The sequence below is a fragment of the Phragmites australis genome, chromosome 9 (assembly GCF_958298935.1).
Source record: "Phragmites australis chromosome 9, lpPhrAust1.1, whole genome shotgun sequence".
Taxonomy (NCBI): Eukaryota; Viridiplantae; Streptophyta; class Magnoliopsida; order Poales; family Poaceae; genus Phragmites; species Phragmites australis.
The window spans coordinates 9,695,493-9,719,412 of record NC_084929.1 but is presented as its reverse complement, the minus strand read 5'-3'; the positions used below and the strand labels follow the sequence as shown (position 1 = coordinate 9,719,412).

The 23,920-nt window shown below is 41.1% G+C and overlaps 2 protein-coding genes and 1 pseudogene across 2 annotated transcripts; all 3 read right to left on the bottom strand.

Moving 5' to 3' along the window:
* Positions 1 to 7,659: 7,659 nt before the first annotated feature.
* LOC133928609 (ATP synthase subunit alpha, mitochondrial) lies at positions 7,660 to 9,330 on the bottom strand. Its single transcript, XM_062375021.1, is given in 4 exon segments — positions 7,660 to 8,165; positions 8,167 to 8,382; positions 8,384 to 8,414; positions 8,416 to 9,330. Coding segments are annotated over 4 exon segments (1,284 nt in total). The 5' UTR covers positions 9,189 to 9,330; the 3' UTR covers positions 7,660 to 7,901.
* A 603-nt stretch (positions 9,331 to 9,933) lies between these two features.
* On the bottom strand, positions 9,934 to 12,170 carry LOC133928608 (large ribosomal subunit protein uL5-like). Its single transcript, XM_062375019.1, has 5 exons — positions 12,042 to 12,170; positions 11,822 to 11,929; positions 11,515 to 11,557; positions 11,232 to 11,427; positions 9,934 to 10,301 (listed from the first exon to the last, which is right to left on the bottom strand). Exons 1-5 carry the CDS (start codon positions 12,042 to 12,044, stop codon positions 10,106 to 10,108), a joined length of 546 nt encoding a protein of 181 aa, XP_062231003.1. The 5' UTR covers positions 12,045 to 12,170; the 3' UTR covers positions 9,934 to 10,105.
* Positions 12,171 to 14,843: 2,673 nt separating this feature from the next.
* Positions 14,844 to 17,858, bottom strand: LOC133928607 (putative pentatricopeptide repeat-containing protein At1g53330; annotated as a pseudogene).
* Positions 17,859 to 23,920: the final 6,062 nt, after the last annotated feature.

Below are 23,920 nucleotides of genomic sequence, written 5' to 3'. Positions count from 1 at the left end.
GTAGAAAGTAGTTATCCAGGATAAGGCCCAGTAAATCGGTCAGATCCCAGATATTTGTACATTATGATAACTTGTACGCCAAGCTACGCACTGCCCTATAAATAGGAGCCATGGTTGCTTGTGCTAACGGATGGAGAAGACAGCAAAAAAGATACAGAGGTGAAAATATACCAAGTCACGCTGTGATACTCCCCCCAAAGCGATCTACTTTTTCTACCATCAATACATTCATTGTGTTCCTTCCTCTTAAACTTCGTCTCCAAACTTGAGTCTCCTCCTTAGAAGAAATTATCGCCGTACTTGCTAGGGCAAGATGAACTATTGCTCCAACAGTAACATCTTTATAAACATAGCCATCTGATCAATTAACAATTTTTTGCTATATTGGTAATTTCTTACTCCTTTTGTTCTTTTTAACTTTTTTATTTGATGTTTTTGACTTTTTTTCTCTAAAGACGTGCCTTTTACTACTCCTTTTTATAATTTATATTAATAAATACTAATAAAATTATACTTTTATGAAATCATTTTCAAATAGAAATCTAATTATAAACTTTCATTTATACAATCTTGATACTTTTTGATATATTAATGGTCAAACTTTAGAAAGGTTGACCCCACAGAATCTAGGACATAAAAAAAAAAGAATGGAGGGAGTATTAATTATAATAATTCCAATTTTGTTAATATTATGTCGTTTTCCTGTAAGCTAGATGCTACATAAAAAGCATATATGCATGATGCTAAATTTAAATGATTTTTGCACCTACTAATTGATGGCAACGGGTCTGCCTTCGTCGGTTTTGTTGGAACAGACCCGAACTCAAAACCCGACTTGTCAAACCCGATTTGGACCTGAAATTAATATCAGGTGCAAAACCACCCTTACCCCTGGCCCTGATAGGGACCCAAAACCCGACGGGGTAACCTGAAACCAGACAGTGGGTGAGAGGGGCGGGCGTGGCACGACGGGCGATCAGGGCAGGGCGGGCGCGGACGCTGGGTGGGCAAGGTTTCGGGTGACACCGGCGGGTGAAAAAATAGACCCGAACCCGATCCATGTTGAGACTCCAACCCGACCCGATAGCTTTGTGAGACTATTTTTCCACCGAATCCATCCCATCAAATCTAAAACCCATGAGAACTCGATCCGACAGGAAAATTGCCATCCTTACCTGATGCCATAGATCTTGCTTCGCGTCTACTTCAGTATTCACCGAGTCTCCGTTGCACTGCTGTGGCTGTATCTGTACAGTAATTGCCCTTTGATATCTGTTGCCGACTTGCAGTAACTAGTAGAAAAAAATATAAATAAGAATATCTTTTTGGGCAGTCAGACATAATTGCCCTTTCAGATATCTTTTGCCGACTTGCAGTAACTAGTAGAAAAAAATATAAATATCTTGTTGGGGGCAGTCGACTTTTTTTATTTTAGTTTTTTTAAAACTAATATTTTAATAACAACATGTCGAAACCTAAATTTTCAAGAACTAAGTCCCTTTTGTCACACCAAAGTGTCTAGCGTGACTCTCCAATATAGTCACGCCATATTCATTGGCGTGACCAAAGTGACCACGCTGGCGAAAACCCCGGCGCCTTTACACGTGGGTTTGACGTGGCAGTCTGAGTCACGCCAAATTGGCAATGTGTGTGGTTCGGCTAAAACATATTCTGAACTATCCATACAATAAATTTGGTATGGTTTAGACCTCAAATGGCAATTATTTTTGGCTCCATAAGTCATGTTATAGAACAAATTGTAACATATACCAACATTCGAAATTGAATAATTCAAATTCTACGGCTCTATTGGATGTGCATGTTTGCAAATAGGACTTGTACATGCATTAAGCGTTGGCAAAATTTTGAGGAAAATCGAACATAATTGCTAATTATTTAGAGGGCGTTTACAAGCTAAATAGTATGAAATGATAAAAATGCATATAAATGGAGCATTGCAAAGGAATTTACTTTTTCACCAAGTAACCTAGGGTTGGAAATAATTTTAGAAATTATTACGCCACATGAGAGGAATATTAGTGAATTTTCTCAGATTTTTGGGAATTTATTTGAGGACTTAAAAATTACTAGAATTTCTAAAAGTAACCATTTTGGAGTTTTTTATTTTCAAACGTAGATAGGGGTATTGAGATGAATCCTTTTAAAATAGATTCATCATGAATTATAGGACATAAAAAAAGTTTTATGAATTTTAGAGTATGGCAACCCTGCTGCTCAAATAGAGAAAGCGGAAAGAGAACAATTGAAACCGTTGAAAACACTGTTCATCCACGAAAATACTGTTCATGAACTGCCACGTCAAACCCACGTGTAAAGGCGTCGGGGTTTCCGCCAGCGTGGCCACTTTGGTCACGCCAATGAATATGGCGTGACTACGTTGAGGAGTCACGTCAGACACTTCGACGTGACAAAAGGGACTAATTCCTGAAAATTTTAATGCCGATAGGTTATTATTAAAATATTAGTTTTAAAAAGACTAAAATAAATAAAAATCGGGGCAGGCAGACATAGATATTCATATCTTATTGGTGTACGATTGTGGTGTAGAGCATTACTAAGACTTACTAGTGTCATCACCCATGTTAGAACTGTTTACCCGAGTATTTTTTTTTTTCAAAAGTATATTGATCAATACTAGTGTTCTCTAACTTCAGTGGGTGCAAGCAATTGCAGATTTGTAATTATGATCATCAGTAGTCAAAAACCACATATTAGCCCAACAAATTTAATCGTTGTTTGGATTGGCTTATTGCTTGAGCTGGATGACAAATCAGTATCAAGTTATTAATTTGGAAGTTATAAATGTACTTATGGATTTGATTATATGTATGCAGCTTGATGGCTGTGCACATCCTTTCTTTGATGAGCTACGGGTGCCCAATGCACGCCTGCCAAATGGACGCCCATTCCCACCTTTATCCAACTTCAAGCATGAGGTAAGTGAATAAGAGAAAGCATAGGGTGTTAAAGCTGTAACTATTGCCGCTTCATCATACCAGGGCGTCCATTTGCTAATTTGGAACAATAAGATCCGAACTTGTCATGCCATTATGATTATTGGTTCCGCATTTTCTCTTGCCGCTAGCAAATGCTTCACCAGATCTCATCAACAGGCTTTTACCAGAACTTGTTCGACGGCAAGCTGGCCTTAGTTTTTTGCACGGTGGGAGCTAAATATCAGCCATTGTGCTCACCCTTCTGTTCTATTATTTTGCCGAAAGTTGAAGCGTAATTTAGATGAAGGCGAGTCAGATGGTGCCGTCAGCAGAAAAAAAAGAGCATGTGTATAAATTATCCGACAAGAATGGACTCCGGCTGCGAATGCTTTGCAGCACGCTGGGATTATCTGGTTGGTTGGTATGAGTTTCTTTTCTTGATTTTTTAGCCCAATTGCAACTGAGCAGTATCCTGATGTAGTTTAGGTGCCCTCTTTTGTTCTCCTCTCCACGATGTAAATGTTACCATGCTGCTGATCAAACTTCTGCCCCATTGCATTTGGTGCCTGGGATAGAATCCCCGAATCCTTTACTTTTCACATCCCAGACCCTGGCCATCAAGATAGAACACAGGCGGTAGAGCTGCAGTACCTTCTTGCATGTCTTCAACGCCTGGCCAGCTTGTACAGGTTGCTTTACCTAAAAGCAATTATCTTCGTATCATAGCCATAGCAGCCTTCTGTAGGGCAGTTTGTATAAACTCAAAAAAGGATGCTTGCTTTGAAAAGAAATAAGAGATATCAATCAGTTCGGTACAACTGGTGTTCCCTCGCTCAAAAGAAGATATAGAAAAAAAAACTCGAAACAAGCGTCAGAAATATGGAACAGTGAGGCACAATTAGATCTGGAAGAAGTAAATTTGTTATGTGCATGATGAACTCCCCATTATCGGCGCTAACAGATATGTATTTATCAAGCTAGGAGCAACATGCCTATACATAGGAGGTAAGCTCACTAAGTAGAGAGAAGGTAAGCTCACTCCATAGATTCAGATAACCATACAGAAGTTTATATGAGATCATCTCATTCTATATAACCAAACAAACAGAATAAGTATTATCTTATACAGCCAACCAAACATCGTACTTGTATCAGCTCCTCTAGGATCAATTCATCCAACTGAACCATCCCATACTGGATCAACTTACATGTGAGCAACCAAATACTACCTTAAACAATTTTGAAAATAGCACACTTCTAAAAGATTGTGTAGTTTTTATGAAAACTAAAATTTTAAAATACTAGAAATAAATTCCTATATTGTACGCATTTACATTTATTTTAGATCCTAGAGCTAAAATCCGAGATTTTCGTAATGTTCTCCAACTTCTAGGTGATGCTATTGGCAGTGATTATTCTAGTTATTTATAGATGTTCGTACTAAATTATTTGAAGTTTATGGAAAGTATGACTAACGCTCTGGAAGTCAAAAAGTCATTTTTCAGGTTCTTATTTTGTTTTCCGATTTTTTGGCGAAACGTGACAAGTAAAAATACCTTAGTAAAATGTTTAAACATGAAGAAATAATGTTTGGGCTGGCTTTGGAGCCAGCAAACCCCCTTTTCCCCTCTTGGCCCAACCTAGGCTCAGGCCGCCACCCCACTTTAGGCCCAAGGCCTAGACTGACCCCTTTTCCCCATAGGGTTGGCTGTCATCCCCTCGCCACGTTCCCCTTGCTGTTGGGTGTGCTATAGTAGCCACGTGTTACAATACTGAACAGGAAGTTAGAGAAAAGCATAAAAAGAATAAGAAAGGAGAAGAGGAAGAGAGAAGGAAGGAAGAATGAGGAGTGGAGAAAGAAGATGAAAGAAGGGATTTCTTGCGTGGATGATCTAGGTAACAAATCTATGACTTTTTTCTCTATTTTAGATGTGTGGATTTGTGCATAATCTGTGTTCTGCATGTAGTCATGAGGCTATGTAGGCGAGCAACCAAAATGATTTTTCCTACAGAACCTATCCATAAGAAAGCTGTAGATGACCTAGAGATCAAGCTTCTAGAATGTTCAGAATATTTGACCGAATACATTGTGTGCAATAGATGATGGAAGTCTGTTGTGTTATAGAGGAAGTTTAAGAATTTAGTTTTTGTTCATGGTTTGTCTCAGAGATATTACTGATTTTTATGGATTTTTCCATAATAATAAAGTTGTGGTTTATGCAGAAATATGTTCAATGTTAAATTTTCATTATTTTGGGAGCTTTGGTTTGACGGTAGTGGTTGGTTGAATGTTGTTGTTCAGCCACTTACTTTCAGAATTAAAATATAGTGTCTTGGTGAAAGTTGTAGCTCTCATTTTGTAGATTTAAAAAATATCATGTTTTGCTATGTACTATACAATAGATTTAAAGATATGAAATTGTAAAGCATCCTTGCTACTGTTAGCTGAACTTCGGCTTTTAGGTAATGCCTTGTGTTAAGATCAGATAAGAAAATAGTCTAATCTCTACTATGCATTGAGCCAGGAATCAATATCAATGCATAATGACTTCATTGATGATAACAAAACAATACACATAACTTATTCGAATAAAATTGTCTTACAAAAGAGACATTTGAGGGTCAAAGAAGCAAATAAAACTACAGCATATATAATTGTGTGCCTTTTTGCTGACGTGTTGTTGCTATATTTTTGGTACTAAATAGGTGCTTGTTCAGGTGATGCTGCTCTAGGACATATTTATTGTATGCCTTTGTCGTCGGTAAAAGCAAATAAACATAGTAGTGGTTGCTATAGATATAGCTTGTTACTTTTACTAGAGTGAATTTTGTAAAACTACATTACGATCGTGAAAAGTATTACAAAACTACATATTTAGAAAGCTATTTTATAGAACTCACATTTTCTGTCCTTTTGTATCACAAAACTACACATACTTTGCAAAAACTGTCAGAAAACTACACTTTCATGTGACCTTATCGAAGAACTACACCATCTTCGCCCAATGTTATCACAGAACTACACTCCTATTTCCTATATCTATTCTGACAGCCAGGCCCCACCTGGCATACTCAGTAGTACGCGACAGAGTTCGTTCGCTCACGTGGCATCCCTTACCACGCAGGCTCCAGCAATACATGTAAGCAAGTTGAACCATACATGGTAAAGGCACGTCTGGGAGCAGTTTTGGTGGCAAAATTGTCACGCTGCCAAAATCTGTCTTTGCACCTCTGCGTGGCACTTCTTGGGTATCTTTTAGTGGCCTAACATGTACTTCGAGACCTATTTTTATGCAACACACGCACACAGGCTACAGTGGTGGCCATTTTCATGCAAGGCACACACACAAGATGATAGGAAGCTATGGTGGCCAAGGGAGAAGCAGAACACAAAAGCTACGTGCAAGACTGGGAATTACTTCTCCTATGCGTGCCTTCACCAAGTCCAGGTCGACTCGCTTACATGTATTGCCGTAGCCTGCGTGACAAGGGATGCCACGTCAGTGAACGGACTTTGTCACGCGCCATTAAGTATGTCACGCGCCATTAAGTAAAGACTTGCTTTTGTTTTACTTCTTTGTTGATGCTTGATTAACTACATGTTTATCCTGTATTCTGCAACAGTAGAGAAGAGAGAAAAAACGTAATGTCAAACTACACGCAAGCAATGCCAGGAAGAGAAGTTAAGCGATTGGAAACAGAGAATAAGCGAAAGACAAAAGCAGCCAGCTTAGGATTTGCAGTGAATAAAGCAAGGCAAGCAAGTTCAAAAAGTGAACGCAAATGTTACTTAATACCTGAGAGAAAGATGTTCTTTCCCAAGTTCTGTAAACATCTAGTAAAGCAAAAGCGGCGGAAAAACTAGACTAAACAACAGGCGTACAGTGACTTGATTTTCATTTCTGAAAGTGCAAGCACAAGGCCAAAAACGACTCTTGCCGAGCTCACTCTATAGAAGTTCAAAAGCTCACTTAGTAAATTCTTTCACGCATACTATACAGGTCAAAGTACTTAACTACTTGTGTGCAAGGACAAAGTCCTTTTTTTAACTGCTTGCCTTATTAACTTCAATAAAGTGGCAGCACAATTTAACGTCTTTGATTTTCTATTTCTTTATTCCATCCTTTTCTTTCCAAACTAGAAAACTTTCTCAAGTGGAAAGAAAACAAGTCCTCTCTAAACTAGCCTACTAAGCCATGCATCTAACTTGCCTAACGTCTTTCTTTCTTCTTCTTACTTACTCGTACTACCAAAGCAAAGACTGAGATTGGTAGAATTTATCAACTAGGAGCCGAGACAAAACCTATTCATTATTGCAAGAAGGAAGGTAAATCAAGAAACCAACGGATTAGATAGAAATAGGCTTGGTCAAGTGCTTAAAAAAGAGGTGACCCGAATGAATGATTTCAATCCCACGAGTGATTTATCATAACGAAACTGTACTTTCACCCACCAGTGCAGCTAAGGGCAAAAGGAGCTAATAGACTGAGCAAAGGCTGAAGAAATTGGCTAATAGACAGACTCATTTAGGGCAACTGCTTATATGCATGTGACTTTTCAAAATCGAACTGAAATTGGCCCTCATCAGACCTATCCATCCAGAGTAAGTCGCTTTGGTTACGCAGTTCTACATAAGAAGAGAGGCAACCTCTCTACATCTGAGAATCTAAAGGAAGGGGCAAAACCATTTTTTCTTTTTAATTCACAGGTAAGGCAAAGCGCTTTCTTTTAAAGAAGCATCAGGTTCCATCTTTCTTTCATTAGTTAAGCCACCTTTTTTAAAAAGGATTTTAGTAATTCTGGATTAATAGTACTTAGAATGGCTTTCTCATATTGAGAAATTCTGTCTAGTGGCATCCGATCACAGAAACCATTGACAGTAGCATAAATCACAACAATTTGTTTTTCAATTGAAAGTGGTTCATATTGTGGTTGTTTGGGCACTTAAGTAAGCCTTACACCTCTATTGAATAATGCCTGAGTCGTAGCATCAAGGTCTGACCCAAATTGAGTGAAGGCGGCCACTTCACGATATTGTGCCAATTCCAATTTTGAACTACCACAAACTTGTTTCATAGCTTTCGACTAAGTGGTAGACCCGACGTGACTGATGGATAAACCAACGTTAATAGCAGGTCTAATTCCATGATAAAAGAGCTCTGTTTCCAAACATATTTGTCCATCTGTAATGGAGATCACATTGGTGGGGGATATAGGCTGATACGTCTCCAGCTTGTGCTTCAATCACGGGTAACGCAGTCGAGCTACCTACACCTGTCTGGTTCGATCGTTTAGCGGCTCTTTCTAAGAGACGAGAATGTAAATAGAAAACATCCCCAAGGAAAGCCTCCAATCCTGGTGGTCGGTGTAACAATAATGACATTTGTCGATATGCTACCGCATGTTTACTTATATCATCATATATAAATTAATGCATGTATTCCATTATCGCGGAATATTCCCCCATGGCACACCTGAATATGGGGCCAAAAATTGCAGAGGAGCAGGATCCGAAGCGGTGGCTGCTACAAGAATGGAATATTCCAAAGCATTCACATCTGTAAAAATTTGAACTAATTGTGCCATAATCGAGCGTTTTTGTCCACTCGCAACATAGACACAATACAATGTCTCACTCTCATTTGTGCCCCTTGAGTTCATTTGCTTTTGGTTTAATATAGTATCGATAGCTATTGCTATTTTTCCAGTTTGTCTATCCCCGATTATAAGTTCTTGTTGACCACGGCCTATAGGAACCAGGCTATCCACTGCTTTTAAGCCTGTTTGCATGGGTTCATGAACAGATTTACGTTCAATAATCCTGAGGGCTTTCACTTCGACACATCTTTGTCTGTGATTGCTTAGAGCCCCTTTTCCATCAATAGATACTCCCAAGGTGTTAACCACATGGCCTGGCATGGCATTTCCCACATGAACATCCACAATAGATCCGGTGCGCTTGACAAGATCTTCTTCTTTAATAGCGATATCACTAGCAAAGGCAATAATACCTACATTCTCATTCTTAAGATTCAAGGCTATTCCTTTCACACCGCTGGCAAATTCCACCATTTCTCTAGCTTGAATCTCGTTCAATCCGTAAACACATGCAATCCCATCTCCAACTGAGACCACTCAATCGATCACATCCACTTGAAAATTCGTGTAAAAGTTGGTCATTCTACTTTCTAAGAGAGTCGTTAGTTCTACAGGTCTTGATGAGAATTCCATACTTTAACAAAGCCGATAGATGATATCTTATTTTGAAGGGAGAAATCCGCTTTTAAAAAAGAAAAACCTTTTTACTAAACCAGATCGAACAAAATGAGCAATGAATCTAACCACAGAACGAGCAATGAATACCTAACGAACGACAAACAACAAAGGTGCCTCTTCTTTTCCGATGTATCTTTCACCCAAAAGCAAGGTTACTTCTTAAGGAAATTTAGAAAAGGTTTGGAAAACACTTCTTGGTGGATTTCAAGGTCCACCTCCATTCGTGTTTTGACTTCTTCGTCATCAAAGACAGATTTATGCTGTGCAGTTGACTCAACCTTGTGCCTTTAGCATACCTATCAACAAGAAAGTATTCTGAAATCGTTTAAGTTCTTCAAAGTGCTCTAACGAACCCACTAAGAGTTTTTGAATCAGCTTTTTTGTCTATATCCCATATATCCACCATATGATCAATGATATCGTCTGTCGTATTTCCATGAATACGGAGCATTTCAACCCGGTCAATTACCAAACCCAATTAATTGTAGGCCATCCCGCTATCATGCCTGGTACCAAACCCAACTAATTCTAGGCCATCCCGCTATTATGCCAGTACCAGGCCAGCCCACCAGACCCATTTGGCCATCACTAGACCGAACCAAGACGTCACCCAACAGAACTAAAGCATCACAAGAGTGAACAGTATCTGGCAACTGCTGCTCAGCTTTTGCTGGCAGATCAAAGCAGCAACAAAAAAACAGTAGCCAATAGGTGCTTGTCTGATGATTAATATGGATTTATGGACGCAGAAGGTCAACTCCAACAGAGGCAAAACTGACAGTGCATCTGATATCCAACAAGCATACAATACCATGGTGCAGACTAAACGTAACTGGAGTTCTAAGGGACAACTGGTTTACTCTCGACGATTACTAGGCGTTTGCTTGAGACTTGTTCAGGATAACACCCTCGTACTTGACCTGGAACCACTTCATGGCATCTTCCTTGGTCACCCTGTGCTGGATCCCAACACGAGACTTGCACCGGCGCCGGCGAGCAACACGGTACCCAGCACGCTCAAGAACAACGTAGAAGTCCATACCATAAATACCTGTGGACGGGTCATACCTGGAAAGAAAGATAATCGAGTTATTCCCCAGCACAATAGTGATTATTGGTCTGGTATGGTGATAAAATGATCTGACAAATGAAAGTAGCATAGTAGTAGCCAACAATACTGTTCAAAATGATGACTACAATAGAATATCTAACAGTCACCTCTAAAATTAAAATAGAGGATGCACTCAGTTTGCAAAGCCCTGTGATCTTGCATCGAAGGGAATGAAATTTTGTGAATTATAGCATGATACATAGTAGCTTTGCATGGAAATTGTACAGGCTTCAGAGTGTAAAACTAAAAGTTAAACCGCTTGGTAAAAATGGAAGCAACTATTTTCTTCCGATTTGGCTTTGCATACCAGGCATTGTTTAAGGTCATATTTCAACTGTCTAACAGAGATAAGAGTTACTTCAACTAGGGCCGAATTAAATGAAGTGTGCAATAAAATCAAACTAGTACACTTAAAGGCTAGGGCCAAATCAAATGTGTCATCGCAAATTAATCAAAGTAGGACACAAAAACTGAGGGCCAAATCAAATGAAGTGTCATCGCAAATTTATCAAACTAGGACAGCATAGACAACAGTACAAGAACAAAAATCATGAAATGTGACTGAATCCAGTGGTTTGAAACACAGAGAATAAAATTATTCGTCTGGTTCAACTTTCAAATTGTGCTTTGAATACTAAATGTAGAGAAACCACACATCTAACAAATGCATACTAGTGTCCCTCTACTCTTCAAGAATCTCTAGACAAGAGAACCAAGCCCTGAACTACTCCAAAATTCTGAAACAAATAACCAGAATCTCCATTATCTTAGAACCAAGCAAATAGGATTGTACTATAATCAAGGGAACCAAAACATAAGATAACAAACTCATGGCAATAGATTATCCACATCAAAATTGTAAGCGGAACAGAGAAAGATCATCTTACTTGATGCCAAGATCAATGTGCTCCTGGATACCAAACCCAAAGCAGCCAGTCTCACTGAAGTTCCTCCTCAACAGTTCGTACTCCTTCACCTTCAGCCCACTCTCGAGAAGCTGCATCGCCTTCTCGCCCCTGACTGTAACATAGCATGCAATCTTCTCGTTACGCCGGATACCGAAAGACCTCACAGTGTACCTCGCTGCAAGAAACACCGCCATCACCGTAAATACCACTGGTTGAAACCACTTAAGCATCATTGAATTGAACAAATTTTGAAGAAGAATACCCTTAGAGAAAACTGGGGACTGCCCGCTCAGCTGCTCCAACACCTACCAGAGCACCGTGGGAATAAAATTAGCAATCGCGTAAACCACTTAACAAGTCTCTAGTAATCTAAACAGTTCACAAATTCAATGCCCAATGAGATTAAACTTCCGGGTTTTCTTGAGGCGAATTACACGCGTGTAGATCTGTAATCGCAGGCATCGAAGCACACCAAATCGAATTGAATCCATAAATGCATCTCACAAAGGAAGATTTTTTGTTTGGAAGTTTTCGTGCCGGGGTGAAGGGGGTGGGTGGGAAGGCGATACCTTGGCGGCGCGAGTGAGGCGATCTCCGCTCTCTCCAACGGAGATGTTGAGGACGAGCTTCTGCACCTTGATCTCCCGCATCGGGTTCGACTGCTTCTTCTCCGACGCCTGCGGAACACGAACACGTCAACAACCACAGGGGCATCAGGGGCGCACGCGCTAAATGAGGTGCCTGAAATGCCGAGGATTTCGCGGCACCGGCGGCGTAGGAGAAGCTCACCATGGCGATCCGGGAGAGCAGAAACGGCGGCGCGCAGGGGGGCAGGGGGGAGAGGGGAGGGTTTTTGGTGTTGGGGTGTGGCTGGCGGCGGAAACCCTAAAAATACCCCCGGCATCTTATAGTGCGGGCGGTTACCGCCCAGGATCCCAAAAATGGTGTTAGGACCGTCCGATTAGGAAGTGGATGGAGTGGATCAGCAGCACGATGCGTAAAGCACGCAAGTGTTTCAGTTGTTCTATCAAGCACCCAAAAGGGCAAAACGCATTCCATAAGGCCTGATTAAGAATGCAATCCTAATTTTCTTAAAAAAATACGACCTCTTTATAAATATACGATATTTTGAACATTGATACTGCATCTAATGTATGATTGTAACACATGCCTTCTATATGAAAGTAATGGTTAAAACTTAGAAAATTATAGTATTATGAAAATATTTTTCATTGCGAAACTATTGGCTAATACAAATAGTAATTTTAAAATTAGTGGACAAATTATAAAAGTTTGACTAAATTTAGAAATGAAACAAGCAGGTGGTTTTCCTCTCCACCAACAAGGGACCTAAGCCTAGCATGAAGGCTGTACTTGCATAGTTATCTTGTAAATGATGCAACCACCAAGCTCTTTGTCTCTCTCCCTCTCCCTCAGTTTGCAATGGTTTTCTTGAAAGTGTCTTTTGTTTTTCCTACTTTCGGACCGAATGTGACAATTAGCTCAAAACATGTTTTTTTTTTCTATTAACATCAAAAGCAACAGAATATTTTCAAAACTAGTGAAGATTGCATGTAACTAAACTCACACAATACAAGACAAGTACACAACAAACACATACCCAATAAAACTCTTTGAATCTTTAATCTTATTTATGCGACCAATTGGGTGGAGATAGACTTGGAGGGATGAACTCATGAGCCTAACATGAAGAGGATGAAATTCCCCATTGGTACTTCTTCCAAGTTACCAATTGGACGTGAGACATTTAGACAAATTATCAAGAAAATGCAAAAGGTTGCAACTACTGCTCTAGACAAAATCATGACATTCACCAACTTAATTGTCTGATCATAGAGAATTCAACCATTTTGATCTGATTTGAAGAAATTTTGTCGAATCTATATATACCTATCGAAACAAATTCTCCGCATCGTTGGACATTTTAATGGTTTTCTTAAATGTACTTGTTAGTTTTTTACTTGAGCCATGGCAATTAGTTGGGAGAATTTAAATTAGTGAAGATCAGATGAAAATCTACCCTTCCCATAAGACCAAAGTTTCCTAGTGACAAAGTGGGTATGGAATTCTAAAGTAGATCCTGTCTTTGAGATTCCCAACAGTATTATATCATGCAGGTGTTCGGAAATAAAACATTTACAACATTAGGTACTATATGCGTCAAGGACAACTTGCCTTCTTGCTCACGGGTTTCCTCGAAATATTGTCCTGCAATCCTGCAAATTCCTCCTCCTGGACGTCGGTGTCGAAACATGAAATAACAAAAAGCAAATGAACACTAAAAGCTAGGAAGAGCCAAATCAGGTTCAAAACACCACAATTAACTAAGTTATGATTTTTGGTGAATTTTCTAAAAAATTTTGGGTAGTTCTAGCATTTTTCTAGGATTTATTGGGAATTAAACTAATTTATTTGAATTTATTATAAGTAAAAAATATTTAACTATAAATTAAAATAATTAAAATATGACATAAAACTAACTAATAAGGATAACATGATTTTATTTGTATTTTTAGGAGTTAAAAAGAATTTAAAACAATATTTATTTGAATTAAAACATATTATCATAAATTATTTTGCTAAGGAAAACCTATTTACAGCATTATCTAAATTAATAAATAATTTCTAAAGTTATTCCTATTAAGAAATATTTATCTTCTATTTATTGGCATTATTTATCAATTTAAAAGGAATAAAGATCATTAAACCGAATTAAAAACATATTATCCAAATTATTCTACTGAGAAAAAACCTATTTAAATATTTAACAGAATTATTAAAGATTTTACCAATTTTTCCTAATAAGAAAAACACCTTATTTTTATAATGATTTATTAGTTTAACCAAATTATTTTTCTGAAAGAAAATGTTGTTTATTGCGTGACGCTGACGCTGGCATGCTGACTGGCTCTGTTAACACAGTGGCCACTTTAGATTAAGGGTTTAGGGAAATGCTTGTGGAGGTGCGGGGAGGCTCTAGGGGTGTCTCGGGGTTTATATAGGTCAGGAGAGCAGATCCTAAGCGGTTAAAGTTTAAAGTGGCGTGCGCGATCGTCGACGTCAGTTTCCAAACTTCATGCTCTGATTCCTTCACAAAATGTTCGATGATTTGATTTTCTGCCCGCAGTTTCCATCCACAACATCAATTGGCAATTAATTCCTTAACTATGCGCGTGGAATCGACGGAATTTTGAATTGGGTGCCGGCTCAATTTATGGAAGGGGATCGCGGGAGGAGAAAGACGAATCCAACAAGTGAGCCCACCACGAGAGAGAGCTTGGCATAGGTTCACAAGAGAAATAGGCCAAGTGACTAGGTTAAGTCACATCCCAAGGGGGAGGGGGTACGCGAGGGAGAGATGGGCCAGGTTGCGGCTTCAGCCCAAGGAGGCATAGGCCAAGGGGGGAGGGGGGGGGGTTTGAGAAGAGAGAGGCTCATAATGGTTTCTTTTTATATATTTTTTTATTTCTCATTTTCCCAACCTTTTTATTTAAACAGGATGACCACATAAATCAAACAGAGACAATAACAAATAGCAACTGAATTTGCTACATACAAAGTTGATCCTCTAAGAAATCTGCAACATCAGCCGGCGCCCCAAGAGCCCATCATCTACCCTCACGCACTTGGAAAAAACAGCTTCTACAAAAGCAAAAACCATGCATCAAAGGATGTACCCCAGATCCCATCTATCAAGCAAACGGCCATGGTCCGCACAAATGCACCGCATAAACTACTTTTGGCAAACTGTCTGAGAAGCAGCATCCCAAATACATCCATACCATTACAATATTTCTCAGGAAAATGACTAACATAAGTCCCCTCCATAAACCCAAGACCGTAAGAAACAATAGTGTCGTCATCCTGAAGAAATTTGTTATAAACTTTCCATGGCAAACTTCAGTTTGCCCTAATGTTTGCTTCTCATGACTTGTGCGGACAGCCTCGTACTAAATGCTTCATGCAAGATCTGGTTTCTCCAAGCATCGCTATTCGTCCTTTCTGCATTCTTCTTCAGTTCTTACCATGAAAAGTATCACCAAGTGCAATCTGTAATGCCCACAGGAATCCTGTAAAATTCCTGATTTTTGAATGTAGAGTTATCCTGTTATTGACCCAGTGATGAGGGCATTACCTTCTACAAAAAAAGAAAGTCAACAAATCGAAGTGTCAAACACATGTTTTATGACACGGAAACTAGACAGAGGAAGCACCAGCAGAATACATGATAATTCAATGAAATTCTGGATATTATCTTCCTTTTTTTATTTTCCATTTTTCATGTTGCTGCAGTTAATGTCTTACATGGGAACGTTATTCTAAACCCAACTCAGGTATGAATTACTGGACTCGTAAAGGAATTCCAGGGCACATGCTCTTGGATCATTAGACAAAAACAGCATCTGACTCCTGAATGAAAAGCTGCATGATAAAATTGACAAAACTGTTGAGTATGTTGCAAACTTCCTCAACACAATGATTCGTTTGAGGTCCTTGAGGATGCCTGTAGGTCTATTGCGTTTGTCACTCTGTTCTTTTCCCCTTATCTTTACTCTTTGCACTTGCTCATTCTTGTAAATTATCTCCCCTCCTAATGTATAGTAACATAAAGAGTGATATTTTGGGAAAGGAAAAACTAGTACTGTTGTCCTCTGCTGTAATACATATTAGTTCACCTTACTACTGCAAATGGCTTTACGGAAGAGACTGCACACAAAGCCTGCAGAAAGGTTAGCAAGTATTTAGAAGAACGCAACTGGTCACAACCACATTATGATCAATAATGGAACGAAAGTCAAAACAATAATTTCTTCTGCAGGCTTTGTCTGCATGCATCAAGACAGTTTAGTTAACTTGAATACTTCATCCATTTTCAAAGTTACATCTTGTCTTGATACACGCAGTTACCAATATCATTAACACAACTTTCAGCCAGGCACTCACCTGAATTGGGTGGGATATTTGGAATACCTGCAAGGCAGTCTTGTATAGCAGATGAACTTAGTAGCTAAAAAACCATGTTTGTCATCTTTTCGCAACTACAATTGCATTGAATATTGATCAAATCCATGAAGATATCTAATCAAACAAATCTTAAAGAATATAGTTGCTTCTCTATCCTCAGCTCTGCAGGATCATTCAGCACACCGCCCATAGCTTTCTCCCATCCACTTGACTCCAAAGCGTTCACCTTCGCCAACCGGCACACATCGACTCCAGCAACACTGCATCTCCCCCCCCCCCCCTCTCAATCCCCTGAAAGAACTTCCTTGCACCATCTTTGCTTGGTGCAAACCCCTTGAAAACCATCTCATCCAAAACATGGTCTACCTCCTGAAACTCACCAGCAGTCAGTGTTACCTAGACACCCGTGCCCAAATTTTTTTGCCAAATCGGACACTCTAAATCCGAATCGGATTCCGACACCTGTATCGGATTCCGAGTAGTATTTCGCGTGTCCAAATTTTATTTGCCGAATCGGACAACCGAGTTCAAGTTGGATTCCAACACCCGTATCCATGTCCAGGTAACACTGCCATAGCACACATCCCATCGAACATTCGCTTGCATCCCGTCGCCACCTAAACTTGCACAATCCCGCAACCAATGCATTATAGCTCACCACATCCACCTTGCACCCACTCTTCTTCATGTTGCCAAGCACAGCAAATGCAGCACATGGATCCTTCTCATCCTCGCAGAAGTCCACAATCATCGCATTGTACACCACCGTATCAGCCACAATCCCCCTCCCTTTCATCTCTTCCAGCAAGTCAACTACCTCACCTTTCCGTCCCACCCGGAACAATGCCCGTACAAGCGTCGCATAAACTGCAGAATCCAGCACAAGTGCTGCATTCCCCTCCATCTCCTTGAGCTTGACCGCCACATCCACATTCCTTCTCTGGCAGAGCCCCTTGATCAGGCTCGCATACACGAGCATTAGGCATTAGGTTGAACCGCCTAACCATCGCCTCCTTCACCTCAAGAGCCTTTTCCAGTCTTCCGGCGATGATGGTGCCAAACGTGATAACGGTCGGCATTTGCTCCGCAGAAACATTTCGTCAAAGAGGTGGCGGGCGTGCTCGAGGGAACCGGACGCAGCCGCGGCGCGCATGAGGATGTTGTACGTGCACGCGTCGGGAGGAATACCAGCGTCCCGGCAGAAGGAGAGGAGGTCCCGAAGCGGCGCGCGGCAGGCGAGGAGCGCGTGGAGGAGGACGTTGAGTGCGCGGGCGGTGCGGGGCGCGGGAAAGGCCGGGTGCGCGAAGGCGCGGCGCGCGGCAGATGGGAGGCGCGCGCGGCCGTAGGCGGATATGACGCGGCAGAGGAGCTGCTCGCGGGGCCGGAGATGGGGGGCGGCGGAGGGAAGGCGGGAGAGGATGTATTCCATGGCTGGGAAGAGACGCGCGGCGTCGAGCTCGGAGATGATGAGATCGTAGCAGCGGAGGGAATAGCGGAACGGGGAAGACGGCGTGTGGCTACCGTCGGCAGGCTGAGGAAGAGGCGGAGCGCGGCGGCTGGGTCCGGCTCGCGGCGGAGGGAAGCGGCGAGGTGGTACGACGAGAGCTTCATGCCGGGCATAGTGGCTTTCTGCATTGCCGCGTTCCGGCCCGGCCCATATTGAGTGAATGAGCCCATTTTGTGAGGCGCAAGCGCAACGGTCTCGTACTTGCCCATTTGGTAATTGGCGATTTTGGCCCAAGACTCCTAGAACCTGTTTGTTTTAGCTGGAGATTCTAAAAAGTAGTTTATAGAAGCTGGATTGTAAAAAGCTGGATTGTAAAAGGCTGGATTGTGAAAAGCTTTTAGATTGTAGATTCTAAAAAAACTTTGATGGACAGTTTAGTAAAATGGACTTTCACAATCTATCAAAAACTAAGAAAAATTAGCTTCTCAGATTCTCACAATCCAACCAGCAGATTTAAAAAAACTATAACCAAAAGCTGTCTGTTTGTTTCAGCTTCGGATTGTAAAAGCTGAAAGCCACAATCCGAAGCTGAAACAAACAGGCCCTAAACGGCGTCGCGCGGCAGGTAACGCGTCCATGTTAGCTTGTTTCACTCATGCTGTCAGATGTGTTACAGACTGTTGAGATGCGGCAGCAACAATTCAGAGTCTCTAATGCATCTGCGAGGAACAATGATGTTTTAAAAGAGGAGTAAATTAAGATATTTAAAAAATTAAAATAAATTAGTTCTAAAAACTTTATAAGATAAATCTATATTAATTTTTTAAGAGGATTGTAACCTACTTTAGCAAGGTAAATTGAAAGTATGTAAATATAAAAACGTAAATAAAGTAGGGAAACAAATTTGGCATAAAAGATTTTTATCTTGTAGTATCGATAGTATGAATGCCACATTTAATCCATATTAGAGTTTTACAAAGGATATGCTTCCGATCGCAAGTCTTTTTCGGTCACGATTCTTAAGCTACCAAATCGCTAAGATAAGGTCTCAAGCACGATGAGCCATCGAGCCACCAAGCCATCAAGATAAGGTCTCAACACTAGACTATTTTTTGGTCACTTACCGCCGTGATTACTTCAAAGCTTAAGCCACCAAGGTAAGGATCTCTATATCCTCGTACACGTGTCTTGTCGTCATTTTACACTAAGTCGGAGGGTCAACAAGCTTAAGCTACTAAGACCCAAGATACCGACGAGTCACTAAGGCTCTAAGGTGCCGACGTACCACTTGGCACAAACTAGAATCACTCCTTAATCCATTCTTTAAGTTGTAGCATATAGCTACAACTCACTCTAGGCCTATAAGCACTTAACACTCTCTAATCTTGTGTTTAATTGTCTTGGATAATCACTTTAAGTATTTTCATGGCTTAGATGTCTTCTCAAGTATATATAAGCTTTCTTTAGACTTCAGCAGCATACCATACGTCAAATGAAGTGGAGGGGTATTTATAGTCTAAAACCCGCCAACTAGCCGTTTTCCCAACAGCTCAGAAAAGCTGTTAACACCGGATGATCCGATAGGAACAGTAGTACTAACATTGGATCATCCAGTGAGAATAATCTCAGAAACTAGTCATTGGACTTCCACTCAAAGTCTCTATGAACACCGGACACTCCGGTGTGCCTTCAAATCCATCACTGGACCTTCCGGTGAGTTATCTTTAGTCATCCGAGTCTTTGTAGCCTCTCTGTGTAAAATACTCTGGTGCATTCATCCGGTGTTCATTCCATTCATACCGGACCATTCAGTGAGTTAAATCTTCTCTTCTTCTCCCTAGAAATGCTCTGGTGTAACTATCACTGTGATCACCGGACTATCCAACGAGTTAATCTTCATTCTTTAGCGCTTGTAGTCGCCTCTGCAAGAAATGCTCCGATACTATACTCTGGTATGCACAAAACAAGTACTGGACCTTCTAGTAGGTTGATCTTCAGTCCTCTACAATTGCATTCTTCTCTATAAGAAATACTTCGGTGTTATCCGATGCAGATCACCAGACTATCCGGTGAGGTCATCAGCCTTCTCCCCCTTTATCAAAAATACTCTAGTGAGTTCAACACAAGAGTATCAGACTATCCGGTGAGGCTACCAGCCTCTGTGCACAATACTCCGATGAGTGCAAACTCCCCTATATCGGACCTTCTAGTGAGGTCAATTATCTTGGGACTTCTCTAATTCAATCAAACTTTATCCCGGCTGTGGTGACTTCTTAATGTATTGTATCCATGAGACCTACTAACTTATATTCTTGACAAACATGTTAGTCCTAATGACTATGTTATCATTAATCACTAAAATCACAATCATGACCTAATAGGGCCATTTTCGCTATAGCTTCGTCTCTCTCTGTCTCTTCGTCCCTGCACCCCACTCCTCGTTCCACCCCTCCGCCACCGCCTCCACTACGCCATCCTTCCTCTACCATAAAAAAGGTGCTCGACTACTGCCACTTTCTACCACACAGGAGCATCACGAGCGCGCAGTGCAGGAGCTCCTCCTGCTCCGCCTCCCAGCCTGCCCTTGCCCCCTTTGGTGTTGCCGCCCCTCACCGGTGTTGCTGCCACCATGCCCAACTGCCTCTCCCGCACATGAGGCCGCTGACCGTGGGTTCCCTACTAGTGGTGCCTATGGTCAACATGGCCCCTGATGAATTTCGATGACCACCTCCACGCTCCATGGCTGCAACATAGTCCCCTCTTCCCTGGCCCCCTTTGAATCTTCAGCATCGTGAATGCACCGATTGCATCCTGTGTAATCACGCTCTTGTTGGCCGGATGTAGGTAGCGGCCGCGCACAAGCTCATGCCGGGTGGATCTAGGCAGTGGCCGCGCACACGCTCATGCCAGAGTGCTGTAGCAAGGACCATGAAGAATCAAGAGAGTTTCCTAGAAGGGGGGGGGGTTGAATAGGCACTTTTTCAAAAAAAAACTAAATTAGAAATGTGGAAGCAGGTCAGATATTCTGATCCTAAATCAGATGTTCCGACTGAAATCGGAAGTTCCAGTTCAAAGGATCGGAACTTCTGATTTACTAAAAATAAAGGTAATTAGATCTAGACGCAATGATGAGATATGCAACAAGATGCTAGAGCAAGTAGGGTATAAGAGTACTCAATTTAAAGTAGAGTTAGCAATCATGAAGCACAAAGCAAGATAACAATTGAATTGCTCGAATAAAACAAGAGGTTAGAGATAACCAATAGAGGGGAGACTTAACGAATTTGTTTCCCAAAGTTCAGATCCTTGAGAGGATCCTACGTCTCCGTTCAGTGGGCATAAAGCTAGGTCTCTTTCAACCCTTTACCTCTGGAGGTTGCACCAAGCACTTCTTGGCTCCACATGGTATTTCTTCCCTTTTAGAGGCGGAATCCAACCTTCAGAAACTTCTCACGGTGGACCACAATTGATTGGGGATCGTGAGTGGCTCTAGACGTCTAGGAGATCTCAATCTCCAAGGGTAATAAATGCACATGAAGCAAGGCTTGGAGATGAACTAAGTGTTCAAAGATTGACTCAATTTTCCTTTCACTTGATCTCTCTCTCAAATCCCTTTCACAAGGTGAATCTGTAGGATCGAGAATGATGACTAGAGGGGGTGAATATGCATCTCAATAAATATCTTTGATGGCCTCCTCCTATTTTGGATCACCCAACGCACCTCAAAACCAAGAGCAGATTCAAACATCGGAGAGAGACAAGTTGCTATGGAAATTTCCAAGGAAAGACATGGCTCTCATAGACGTACATGAACCCTTGGTTTCATTGAAACTCATCCCACGAGTTATCACCACAAAAGATAGCAACTAGAAGGAAGAAACCTTTGAACCAATGAAAAGATCATTGAAAGTAGAAATTCTCCAAGTTGATAATCTAGAGGCAAGAGAATTCAAGACCAATTCTGAATGTGAATTTTATACCTCTAGCAACAACAAGAATAACTTCCCAAGGTGGGAAAATTATAGCTCCTCATCCAAAATGAAAATCACAACTAAAAAGAAAAAAGTCGTAACAAAACAAGGGAGAAAATTGAAGGAAACTAGAAGGATATGAACATAAGCATCGAAGGAAATATACACTTCATTTCTTACAAAGGTCAGCTATCTTTGGCAGATTACAAGGTATTTTTACCACAAAAAACTCTCATCTATTACAAAAGCTAAGCTCTCTTCTCTCATTTTCTCTAAAATCCTAGCATACAAACTCAAGTGGCTAGCTCCAGCAACTCCTACAGCACTACCCCTCTATTTATAGGGCTAGAAAGTTTACTTAGTCCTTAAATTTCCTTGTTCCCCAAATACCCCTCACTTCTAGTGCACTCCTACCTACCACTAGGTATTTTGGTTAATCTTTTTCTCCGTCCATCGAACGACAGTGGCACATTCATGTCTTAGTTTTGTCTCGACACAAGCTTCGCGATGATGCCACATGCACTCTATCCTTCTATAGTTTTGAGGTTAAACCGTGAAACCGTTTTGCATGTTTTTCAAAGCATGACTCACTACCACTTGCTTACACCTTAAGCAAGCGTCCCGATATTGATACGTGTACTCTGTCTTGCGATCTTAACCACCGACAAATCTCTCCCGCTCCCTATCCCTCAGGCTGCCTTGTCACTTACACAAGCATACCTTTCACTTGACTTTGTCAACATGCCGTCTTCATCCGCCTTCTCACACTTTTCTTAATCTTCACGTGTACATCTAGGATCACCCGCAACTCCGCCCGACCTCCTTGATCATCCGGCACAAAGCATCCCGCTTAGCCCCGATTATCCCGCTGTCAACCACCAAGTTGCATCCATCACTTGTACTACACAAGACAAGCAAGAACATATCTCCAACTCCATCTCCAGTTAGTCAAAATTAAAATCTCTGTTGGAGGACACATCATATAGAAAGCATGAATGCCGGATGTTCCGATGTACACTCCTCCCAAGCACCGGACCATCCGACATGTCCAATCCATCAGACCTTGCCATTTAGCAACCTCTCTGCAAGAAATGCTCCGACGTAGCATCCGACATTCACTCCTTTGAGCGCTAGACCATCCGACGCGTGTAAGCCCACTAAAGCTATTTTGGAACCTCTGTGGAAAAATTAGTCTGGCGTTCACTCCTTTTAGTGCCGGACCATCCGGTGAGTGTAAGTCCACCCGAACCAATTTTCAACCTCTTTTGAAAAATTAGTCCGCCATGCACTTCACCCCATCGTCGGACCATTCGGCGTGTACATTAATTTTTCCTCTAAATTGAAATGCTCTGGTGTGAAACCATCCTGAATGTCGGACCATATGACATGTACAAAACTTCCAGCACCAGATCATCCGGCTAGTGCAATTTTTCTGGACTCAGAGATAAAAATGCTAACTCCATTTTCTTTGTAACTGTGGTTAGTCATGAACATAATTGCAGTACATAGACATGCTCATACAATCCAAAAAATGATCAAGCCAAATCAAGCAACCTTGTCTATCACTCATCATATGTAAACCAAGGCACATTTCAACTCGGTTTCTCATAATCACAAAGCTAGGGAGAGAAGAGGTGCTCTTTTGGGGCTCTAGAGATGTTTTTCTTGTGCAAGGAACTAGCAGCCTGAAATGAGAGGATGAGGGGGAGGGGAGTATAAATAGGGAACCCCCCAAAACATGTTGTTATGCTCAGATTCAACCCACATCGGAACTTTTAATATCCCCAATCGTAACTTCTGATATGTACGAAATACCAGAATATTGGAACTTCAGATTCAATACATAGCACTAACCGAGAACTCTAGGTTTGAGAAAATCGGACAGTTCGACCACATCAGAACTTCCCATTCATTAATCAGAACTTTTGATTCAATATAATGAAATTAATCGGAACTTCTGATTCAATAAAATGAAAACCCAAGAGCCCTAGATTCGTAAAAACCGGACATTCTGACCAGATCAGAACTTCTGATCTAACATCCGAAACTTCTTATTCAACTAAAGAAGAGAACCCCGAGAGCTCCAAATTCCTAAAAACTGACATTCCGATTCAATCTGGCATGACTTTAACTTTTTCTGTGACTACCTGGGTTTCGTTGTTTCTAAATGTGATTTCACCGCTTTCAGACAGCTCACCCCTTGCACGCAAATATGACCGTGATCGTCCTAGGAATTACAACCAAGGATTCTCGCGAACTTTTCT

Coding starts and splice junctions, on each gene's coding strand:
- LOC133928608 (XM_062375019.1), bottom strand. Junction 11,558..11,821: donor GCCTCACTCGCGCCGCCAAG/GTATCGCCTTCC, acceptor GTGCTCTGGTAG/GTGTTGGAGCAGCTGAGCGG. Junction 10,302..11,231: donor CACATTGATCTTGGCATCAA/GTAAGATGATCT, acceptor CTTTCTTTCCAG/GTATGACCCGTCCACAGGTA.